General features: G+C 35.3%; 1 protein-coding gene across 2 annotated transcripts in view; it reads left to right on the forward strand.

Annotated features, from left to right (window-relative positions):
• The window catches only part of LOC106883112 (solute carrier organic anion transporter family member 1B1), a 41,639-nt gene that overhangs the window by 5,218 nt on the left and 24,497 nt on the right, over positions 1–11,924 (forward strand). The window contains exons 1-4 of one of the 2 annotated variants that reach the window (XM_014934007.2): positions 8,012–8,146; positions 9,934–10,446; positions 11,023–11,238; positions 11,715–11,801. In XM_014934007.2, coding sequence (XP_014789493.1) covers positions 10,323–10,446; positions 11,023–11,238; positions 11,715–11,801 — 427 coding nt within the window. In that variant the 5' untranslated portion in view covers positions 8,012–8,146; positions 9,934–10,322. Of the gene's footprint in view, positions 1–7,540; positions 8,147–9,933; positions 10,447–11,022; positions 11,239–11,714; positions 11,802–11,924 lie in introns of those variants that run through there. The other variant, XM_014934006.2, reaches the window with a different exon arrangement.

Consider the following 11,924-nt stretch of genomic DNA (forward strand, 5'->3'; position numbering starts at 1 on the left):
TATGTATGTATGTATGTATGTATGTATGTATGGGTGTATATATGTTTGTGTGTCTGTGTTTGTCTCCCCCCCAACATCGCTTGACAACCGAGGCTGGTGTGTTTACGTACCCATAACTTAGCGGTTCGATAGAATAAGTACTAGGCTTACAAAGTCCTGAGGTCGATTTGCTCGACTAAAGGCAGTACTCCAGCATGGCCGCAATCAAATGACTGAAACGAAAAAGATAAGAGATATTTAATTCAATTAATAGAAAGACCCTGCAACATTAGAATATTTAGAGATGTAAGGCAAATTTGTCAGCAACCAGCCATGAGCGCTGGTTGCTGACAAATTTTTCTGCTCTAAAAAGGATTTTATCTTATATATATATATGCTGTTCTATCAGCATTTACGCGTTGAAAAATATATCTTCATGTTTGTTCTACAGGGTGTCCACAAAGTCTGGGTACATGGGGATTAACACATGCTTTAAGAAATTATTATTTCTTATATTTAATTGTTTATGTAATGATTTTATTTGCTCCATGTACCCAGACCTTTTGGACACCCTGTACAATACATTTCAATTCGTCAAAAACAAATTTATGTTTATTTACATATGATGTAATTTACCACTTTGTTTTTTCCTATCAAAAATGAAACCTTGTTGATCTCGCTGTATGCCTTGTGTGATATTAACCTCTATCCTGTAGTGACGCTCGAATTCGAGAGTGCAAGAGATTTGGAGAGTTGGATGTTAGCCCTTAGTGTACACTATTTCCAGATCTATTCTCATATGATCAACTAATATCTGTCAAACCTAAGGTGGTGAGATGTCAGGATCGTCAGCATGCCGGGCAAACTGCCTTACGGCATTTCGTCCGTCTTTACGTTCTATGTTCAAATTCCGCCGAAGTCGACTTTGCCTTTCATGCTTTCAGGGTCGATAAATTAAGTACCAGTTGAGCACTGGGGGCGATGTAATCGACTTACCTCCTCTCCCGAAATTACTAGCTTTGTGCCAACATTTGGAACCAATATTTCTCAAGCTTACAGAGGAGACGGAATAGGGGATGGAATATGTGGCGTGCAGCATCGCCACATCGGGCGTGGAATGCGCTGACGTCACGTGAAACAGTGTCCTGCATAACTGTTCAACAGTGTCCTGCATAGCATGCAGAAGGCAAAACGGGAAATTACATCTGAATGTTTTTCAAGAAAAATCATGGATTTTTAAACTTTGAGAAGGAGGTTCGCGATCACCTAAAAGACGGGAATAAAACACCTGAAGATAAAGAAAGAGAGAGAGAGAAAGAGAGCGACAGAGAAAGATAGAGAGAGAGAGAGAGAGAGAGAGAGAGAGAGAGAGAGAGAAAAGGGAAAGAGAAAGAAGAGAGGAAAAGAAAGTCCTCGCTCAGGAAATTACACATTGTAATTAAAACAAATAAAATCCTCCATGGCCAGAAAAATTTATCGATTTATCTAGTTTCCGTCATTTTTTACAGTTTCATCAGAGATCAGATATGGAATTTTCTTACCATTGTAGCACAAAATTATCTATAGTATTTACAAACTGGCATAGTACTAATCTGTTCTGCCCTCTTCTGCATGGCAGAACATCATGGTTTTTGAAAAAGTGACAAAAAAAAAAAAAGAAAGAAAAAAAAAACAGGTTGATCTTTTCATTCTGGCCACAAAGAAAAAGTAACGTCTGACTTAACAACAGCACTAATTTTTCCTGATAAGGATAACAATAAGTGCTTACTATAAATGCACCTATATAAGTTCATTCATTTTATACATCCGTTTATCAAACCACCATGTGGTGCTTCTCAGTCAGTCGTTAAAGCGTTGGTTAAAATGACTTGCGGAATTTTTTTTTCTTTTTTACTCTTAACGTCCTCTGTTAAAATCCCACCGGAGCTAACTTTAGTTTTTCTCACTCTAGAGTAAAAAAAAGTACCAGTCAAAAACTGGAGACGGGTTTGATTAACTTAATATGCTCCGTCTAGAAAATCAGAAAACGATGATAATGATTCAACGTTGCCAAAGCTGGTGCTAAATAAGAGCAAATTTTAGATCTATGATTATATATATTGGTTTCTAATTTCGGCAAGGCCAGCAGTTTCGGGGAGAGAGTAAATCGATTTCAGACACTCCAGTGATAAACTGGTACTTATTTTATTGACCCCGAAAAGATGAAAGGTAAAGTCGACCTTGGCGGAATTTAAATTCAGGGCGTAAAGCCGGACGAAGTACTTCTATGCATTTTGCTCGGCGTGGTAACGATTCTACCAGCTCACCATCTTACTGTTTATATATATAATAGGAAAAGATATTACTTATTACTCTCTCTGTGGCCAGGAGAATAAGTAACCGATTTGTGATTAAGCCGGTAAAAAGAGTAACATTGTGGCTAATTAAGTCGGTCACCATTTCATGACCACGACGAATACACGATGAGAATAAATTGTGCTTATTATTAATACACAGTGGCAAAATGCTTGGCCGCATTTCGTGCGTCTTTATGTTCTGAGTTCAAATTCCACCGAGGTCGACTTTGCCTTCATCCTTTCGGGGTCGATGAATTAAGTAATGGAGTCCAAGCAATTGACTTACCCCCCCCCCCACACACACACACACACCAAAAAAAATCAGGCCTTGTCTTTAGTAGAGAGGATTGTTAATACAGTCTTTCCCTTGCAGTTTCCCTTAATTTGTTTTTAAATTGAAACTCTATCAACACTGCTTAGGAGTTTAGGTAATTTATTTACAGACTAGTAGACTCAGTCTGAAAGTTAACTATTTTGGATGCAGTCAACGACCTCTTCAGCGAGGACATTTATCAGTTCTATAAACAATGATGCAAAAGGGATATTTTAAACCAAAACCGGATTCGCGTTCAGATAATACAGCGAGTGCCTGTCCATGAACCTAATACGAGTCGACACTAAATTTCGTCAAGAGAATCTGTATATATGTAATCTCCATATACTATGTATGCCGTATGCTGGTAAGGGATTATAGGGCGTTGTATTTAAACGTTAAATGAATGTTTGGAGGTGTGTCTGTTGTCAAAAACTTTTTCTTGAATAACTGAATCTGTAAAATGGTTTCGATGCCACTTGTGTGGTGTGTCTTCTTTATATCCCAAATACATTTAGAAAAAACAAAACAAAAAAAAACAGAATCAGTTGAACTTCTTAATCACAATAAAGATTTCTTGAATAGATGCATAAGCATAATACCACAATTTGGATGATGGACTGGGATGATAGACATCTAAATTGATCCTTAGCAGTTATTTGATTAGTTTTTTATTTTATCAGTTCAGTAAGAATGAAAAGAAAGACTGATCTGAGAGAGATTTGAACTCAGTGCTTAAAGAGACGTAATCCTGTTCATTTCCGTCCTCCATTCCACGATAAATATTGATTTCTTAGGCTCAAAGCTTCAAAGTCTTAGAAAGGAACTGTGTATTTATCCCAGTACTTATGTGGTACTTTATTTTATCAGCCCTAGAAAGATGAAAGGCAAAGTTAACCTTAGCTACACTAATATACAGCGTGAAAAGATGAAGCATGTAACATGAGGCATTTTGTCCAATGTTCTAGCGACTCTGATATTATACCTGATACTAGACTCTGATTTTAGACTGATATTAGACTCTGGTATTAGACTCTGATATTATACCTGATATTATACCTGATATTAGACTGATATTAGACTTATATTAGACTCTGATATTAGACTCTGATATTAGACTCTGATATTAGACTGATAAATATTGGAATCTTGACAGTAATTCCTTGAACAGCTAGTTACCCATTTGTGTAAGGCACTAATTGACTTTTTGTTGTTAATGCCTTTTGGAAAAACATAAACATCCCATTGCATTCTGTTCATTATCTTGTGTGTGTGTATGTGCGTGTGTGTATGTGTGTGTGTGTGTGTGTGTGTATGTGCGCGTGTGTGTGTATGCGTGTGTGTGCATAAAGTTGTCGAACTGGCAGAATCGTTACTGCGTCGGAAAAAAAACCAACCTGTAGTATTTGCTTTAGCTCTTCCCGTTCCGGGTTCTATTCCAGCCTAACTCAACGTTGCCTTTCATCCCACTGATGTCGATAAAATAAATACCAATCAAATACTGGAATCGATTGTATCGTCTGTTCACTTCTCAAAACATTGTGCCTACATAAAAAAAGCTATTTTCCAAATATATCATTATTGTCATGTAAATTTTAATATATAACGGACCAATCTTTAAGAAGCGGATATACCATTATTCGTCTGTAAATGTTTTGAATATCACAGATTAAATTTTTATGAAACTATGTTGCTTTTATTCGATGTACAAGTTGTTTTAACTTCTTAAAGAGAAAAATACACGTGCAATGCGTTATGTCCTGTCGGCTGCTTGTGTGCTTGTGTAACGTGTGATTGCCATTGATAGAACAAGGTATGATAGAAATGAGAAAATACGCAAAAAGCAGAGAAAATGGGGAGGAGACGAACAGAGAGGTAGGTGGAGAATATCTAAAAATAATGGATGATTGAGAAAGAGAGAAAAATAAAAAGAAGAGAAGATAAAATACATGAAACAGAGACAGAGAGAAATGGAAAATTATGAATTGATGGTGAGGATAAAATAATAGAAAAGAGAAAAAGATGAGCATAATTTGAGAGGGAAATGAGAAAAAACTGAATAAAATATAGAGTGGATATAAAATAGAACGAAGAGATATGTCCAAAGGTGAAGTTGGCAAAAGAACATGGTGGGTGGTGGAATGTAGATAGAATGAAAGACTGAAGGATGGAGAAAGAGAGAGAGAGAAAAAAATAGAGAGAATGGGGAAAGAGAGATGAGGAAGTTATAAAGGTCAGAGGAAATGGTCCTTCTATGTGATCGACCTTATTCCATATTTACAGTCAGTTAACTTCAGCTTCCATCCTTTAATTAATTCATTTACTTTCAAATGCAGTATCTCATCATATATTCTGTTATAAAATTTGCCTTTCGTCAGCTGGGAAGTCATTTTACTCTATTTTGTTTGACATGGAAGTATTACAGACAAATTAAAGAATTTTACATTGCAATTAATTTCTTGAGATAAAAGATGTTATTTGCTCACGTGATTTTCGACAAACATCCGAATAAAACAGAAAATGAAGCTTTAATTTTGATACTATCAACTTGAGACTCTCTACATATGGACAGGGAAGTGCTTCCAGAGGACTGATATTCTGGTGGAAATGGCCTGGGTATACTGTTAACTGAAAGGATTAGACGAATATTCTGGGTAGTGGGGCTGGTCTGGGTATAGTGGATGGTAAATGTTAACCGAGATTAGATGAAAGATGGAAAGATGAGTTGGTCGCAGGTGCGTGAGTAGTTAGGATGCGAGACAGACCAGCTCCGAGGAACAGTGATTATCATAGCAACGATAGAAAAGGCAGAGAGGTGGCAGCATCCCTGTGAGTCAGAGGTTAAGTCGTGTCCGTTAGTAACTGAACTCTAATTAGTCGAGTAACCCTTGTCTGGTCGTGACGTGAATGTCTTTGTGCATAAAGGTAACATCGTTTCAGATACGTTGTGGATTTCACCTAAGCAGCTACTGATGGTTGTAATACCTTCTGGCCCTAAAGATAAGAGCTAGTCTTTGGGATTCTGTCATAACGCTGTTAAGGATGCGCTTTTGCCAGGAGTGATCATCGGTGATAGTGGGTCCAACTTTTGGAGTAACTGGGGGTGGGGGTCTGTAACTGAGTATCGTTAATGTTTAGTGGGAGTGTGATGCGATGGTATTTTCTTGAAATAAGTAGTGTTTGAGAATTTCGCTTTCAACAGAAAAAAGGTCGATACAGCACCCCCAAAAATATTCTATCAATGTCAGTTTATGTCTCAGTTGCGTTTGAATGATGCATGCTCATAGAAAGTTATAGAAGTATGTAAGATAGTGTCGTCTGCATAAGTATGGGTGTTGTCAGATGTGGATGAGAATTAGGGCAATAGTGTATAAAAGGAAGAGAGTGGATAACAAAGCTGAACACAAGAGCCGACTTAGGGTGGGAATTTTATTTTAGCTGCAATATCTTAAGCTCTTTTATTTTATTTTAGGCTTACTACTTGTCCTGTATTTTCCCAGGTTTATTAAATATCTAAGAATATTGTTAGCCATTGCTCACATTTTTCATTCTAGTCCACTTTTTTACAGGTAATGCAGAAAAATAAATAATTTTTATTCTAACAATAAATTTAGCTTACTTTTTCATATTATTCCATTTCTTACTGATCAATAGTTCATGCCTATTCATTTTTGTTAGAAATTCTAAATTGAATAGTACTGTCTTTACATTGAGTATCATGAAATCTGCCTAATTAGAATCCATTTTATAATTAACATTTATCAGAAATTTTTTTTTTTAAAGAGAGCAATAATAAAATGAGCAATGAGAAATCAAATGAATTAGGAGACAAGGTCGACTAGAAAACAAAACAATTATGGACACGGTAGGCCTCCCATGACACTTTGCCATCAAATTCTTGTGGCTATTCCTGAATGAAGACGCCACTACGGCCTAGCACGTTTTTGCACCAATGTTTTGGCTACTTAAAGCTGCATAACTTTCTTTCCAATATCTCTTAACGAGATCTGCACCAAAAGATTTTATTCACCGAGTTCTTTTAAATAGTTATAATTAAAGTATAGTTTGTTTTTTTAATAACTCAGAAATTACGAGTCAAAATAGATATTAGGCGTTACTCTCTCATTTTTGGTCCTACATTTTTTATAACTTTTTTTAATAGAAAATCAAATTTCGATTATTTTATGTCAAACTTTAGCTTAATATTGGTCCATCATCGTTCAAAAATCTGAATTAAGGATGAGATAAAGCTGAATTAGTGGTAAAGTGTTGAATTGGCCGCGAGTAAAAGCTGGAAACAACATATCACTTCTTCTTTCGTCACTTAAAGCTGCATAACTTTTTTCTTTCTAATATCTTTTAACGGGTTTTCATCAAAAGATTCTACTCATCGAGTTCTTTTTAAAACATATCATTAAAGTATAGTTGCTTTTGAAATACCTGAGACATTTTGAGCCAAATCAATTTTAGGCGTTACTTACCAAGTTTTTGGCTGTTTAAAGCTGCATAACTTTCTTTCTGTCTTATATCTTTTTATAAGATGTTCACCAAAGTATTCTACTCATCGTGTTCTTTTAAAACACTATTTAAAGAAAAGTTTGCTTTTCGTATAACTGAGAAATTACGAGTCAAAGTAAATATCAGACGTTACTCTCTTATTTTTTGCCCTGCATTTTTTATCATAACTTGTTTACTACTGAACCAAATTTCGATTATATTATGTTAAAATGTTGCTTTCGACTGATTCATCATAGTACATAAAACCGAATTAAGATTGAGATAAAACCGAATTAGTAGCAAAGTGTCAATTTGGCCACGATTGAGTAAAAGTTGACCTTAGGAATATTATTTACACACTACCGTGTGTGAATGATATCGTACATATTGTAACTTTACATGTTTATTATTTCAGGAACTCATACAATAATGGAAGGACTTACTAGAGCGGATGGAAGAGATAAGGATTGCTTTCCAATAGGAAATATGCGAACTCATAATGAACTACGAGTAACTCTTCTGCCTGAAAGCAAAATGGCAAATGAAAGCGATGAAGTTTTATCATTTTACAAACACGAGGGAAAGGAAAGAAAACGAAGAACGAATGGAGACTATCGCAACGATTCTGATACTCAGTGTGGAATTGGAAAGTTTCATCCTGCTTGTATACAACCTCTCAACAATATGTGTTCATTTATATTCTTCTCTGTGGGTTCAATTCTCACCTCATCAACACTCAGCCCATATCTAGTATCCCAGGTGACAACCTTAGAACGCCAGTTCAATTTCTCCAGCGCAAGCAGCGGCTTTATTTTGGCATGCAATGACATAGGATTTTCTTTGGTAGTGTTATTTATAAGTCATCTTTTTCGTAACGGACATGTGCCAAGAATTCTCGCTGTCAGTACTTTTATTTTCGGGATAGGGGGTTTAATATGTGCATTACCGTTTTACCTTGATACTCCTAAGGAAACCATAAATGGGCAGAATGTATCCGACTGGTTGACATCCTCTTATGCAGGTATAGTTTACAATTAATCTTCTACTTAAATTTTTACCTAACCTCAACGAAAAATGTTTTTCTCTGTTCTTACCATTTTCCTTCAGTTCTACAAGCTATCGGTGACATCATTTTCTTTCTCTGTATTCTTTTTGCTTTTGCAGAAGCTGAAATAATTTCCCCAAATAAACTATGTTAGACAGCAGAAAAAATACTGGATGCTTTCTATGAAAGGTTTTCCCCAACTTTAGGTAAAATTTTAAGTAAAAATCCAGCATAAGAAAAATCTATAAATTTGATCAAGATAATGAGTGGATTGCTTATAAAAATAAAGCATGGATGCTGAGTCATAAAAAAAAACCCATACTGACTGATACTGACACACGCAAATATTTAATTAATATGAACGCTAAAACTCATTTATACTTTATCATGGAAGCGTCTCAATATTTCTGGCAGTCACAAGAACACACCGACTATCTTTGAGTTGTACCTCACCACTAAATTCAAATTTTACCTAAACATCATCGTTTTTGCACCCGTTATACCGTCCGATCACTGCGTAATCAAAACAATAAGCTTCACATTCTCTAATACACGACATCCTGTTGAAATTTAAGTTAGACAATTTGTCGAAGCTTTACCATTTCTCTGTTGACTACAACCAGGAGTAAATATGTTTCATCTTCAAACTATTCATTCGGCTTAGAGTGGGCTGAAACCTCCTTCTAGACATATCACTTTTTATCCCTCTCACAAGCAAAAGCTATAATCACTAAGTTCCAAGTGGTTTTCTTACATATAGGATTCAACTGTACAGATAAACAAACAAAAAGGCATCAGCTATGACATTTGGGAAAAGATAACCGCCATTACTTTCCGGGAGATGTTAAAGCAACACTTGTAAGACATATCATATATTATAGAATAAAAATAGTGCTACCGTGCGTCTCACTTTGTGTAAGATCTCAGTTTTCAAAGTGCACCAAAGCCTTTTGCTCTGTTGTTAAGATGACCTCTACCAACTTTGCAGAATCATCCTGCCCAACAAGTTCTCAAGCAAAATGATTCTGTTTGTAGCGTCCTAAAGGAAGTAACTGTCTATACATTACTACTGACTTTCGTCAACGCCCCACCCCACAAGCTAGACTTCGTCACGCTCTCATTTTCGACACCCTATTTATTCAGACGTCAAGTACTTAAATTTCATTATGTACTCCAACCCAACTAATTGATTCATCCTGTTTGCAAACATATCATTACCCTCATTAGATTTATCCTTTGTCAAATCATTACTCACCTCTTTCTTTCTTTCAGTCCTTCTCTCACTCTCTTTCTCACTCACTTTCTTTAGGAATATCTTTTACTACCGAAAGGTAATCTCCAATCCTGTCATCTACGAACATATTGCTGCAAATAGAAAGAGTTGAATCTACCTCAACCTCTCTTCCGTAGTTCAAGATTTAACAGAAACTTACTGTGATGCCAGTATTTCACCCGAAGTTATTGTTTTTGAACTTAACAAGAGTAAAATCACATGCGTAAAGCCTGCTGTTTTATATCAGTATACCATAAGAACCTCTATGTTAAATTTCTCGCCTATAGTAAACGTTTGTCTTCCGTTCTTTTGGATCAAAAATTGCTTTTCAATAGCAACACTGCAGAATGTGCTAAAAGAGTTCCTACAGACCCTAAAATCCGATGTTGTCTCCTGCAGACTTCTTTCAAATGAAATATATCCCTTATAATATTGTATTCCTCTTCAGATGATCCAATTTTCTTATAGCTTTTAAATTTTCCTACCATAGGCTTCGTCGACGTAACCTAAACAGTCATCTTACGCTAAACATACACTACTTCCATGAGCAATGATCATGAGACCATTTTTCAAAGTGAACGCAATAACCTAGTTGATTCTAAAGGAACAGAAGGTAAAAGACACAACCTCTACACATATCTATGAAACGAAAGATGCAGTCATAAACAATAAACGATTGAAACTTTCAACCGTTACTATGCAAAACCTGAACCTCGCAATCTTTGGATATCTTTCATAGCAACTCCACTTATATAATAACGTCGCCAAATCTTCAACACAAAGACTACGATTCCTTGTTTGGGTCAGGAAATGATTCAATCCTGATCAGATATTGTATGTGTACAAAGCTTAGGTAATATCATCATTGGCAAATGTAATATGGAATGTACTGTTGTTGCACACACAAGCAGCTCAGACCACATCCGACATACTCCTACTACCAGTGGACAGTCACCTAGTTTCCTCTCTTTGATTTTTCTGTATCTACTATACGCTTCTCAAGGTAAATATCCTATCCATTAAGGTCCTTCCTCTTTCCATCATATGCGACATTCTAAGCTAAGAGTATTTGAAAATATATCAGTTATAAAAATTATTTAAATTATTACAGATTTGCAATGTGGTGGTTGACCATCAATATGCATGCCTATGTAATAATATTGAGGTATTTGTAAAACCTATACAAATTCAATGAAATAATGCAGAAAGGAAAGGCTAGGAGCGTTTATCGCTTTCCTATTTTCGAACTAGTTATTCCCTACTTCTCCCAAACCTCACGTATTTTTCATTTATTAGCAATATGTGTGTGTGTATGTGCATGTATATATATATATATATATATATATATATATATTCCCGAGCGTTAAACTTATACATCCTTTTGTTGTTTACACTTACTGTCCTCGTCTGTTGTTTTTTTTTTCGTAAATTCTCCCATATATATATACATATATACACACACGTGTTTGTGTGTGTGCGTGTGTGTGTGTACATGTGCATATACGTAGATCTATACATATATGCCTGTCTGTATATATACATATTCATTTTTTATCTTTATTTTTCATATTATCACCAGATCCCAAAAATATAACTGATGAAGATTATATGTGCAAACAACAGGAAAAGATTATGTTGACAAAGAATCAAAACAACACACGTTCGAACGTTTGGGCCTTAACTCTGATTGCCATTGGAATGGTATTACAAGGAGTGGCCAAATCTGTTCGGAGGCCAATGACAACTTCTTATATAGACAATAATGTCAAGAAAACACAGACTGGGAAATATATCGGTAACGCATTGTCTAAGTTTCATTTGTTTTACTTACCATGCTTTGTTCTACTGTATTTCCTCGTATGTATTTATGTGCGTGTGTGTGTGTGTGTGTGTGTGTGTGTGTGTGTGTGTGTGTTTTACTTGTTTCGGTCATTAGACTGCGGCCATGCTGGAACACCGCATCGAAGAATTTTTAATCGGATGAATCGACTCCAATATGTATGTGTGTATATATATATATATATATATATATATATAAATCCATAAATGTATATGCGTAAGTATGTTTCTATGTATGTATTGTTGCATATATATATATAATGTGTGAATGTGTGTGTGTGTATATATGTATGCCTATATCTATATATATATATATATATATATATGTATAAATCCATAAATCCATAAATGCGTGAGATTGTTTCTATGTATGTATTGTTGCATATGTGTAATCTATAAATGTATTTTAATATAATACAAATGTGATTTTAGGTATTATCACAGCTATTGGAATTTTTGGCCCAGTAGTTGGTTTCGTAGTCGGAACTATGTGCACAAAAACCTACTATAATTTGAAAGGTAATGTCTTCAATTTAATTTCATTCATCTAATTACATAATTATTATTTTGCACACATATGTTGTAACATATCATCATATGTCCTATATGGATTGACATTGGGCTTTATTTTATAGATTATAT

The sequence above is a fragment of the Octopus bimaculoides genome, chromosome 2 (genome assembly GCF_001194135.2).
Source record: "Octopus bimaculoides isolate UCB-OBI-ISO-001 chromosome 2, ASM119413v2, whole genome shotgun sequence".
Taxonomy (NCBI): Eukaryota; Metazoa; Mollusca; class Cephalopoda; order Octopoda; family Octopodidae; genus Octopus; species Octopus bimaculoides.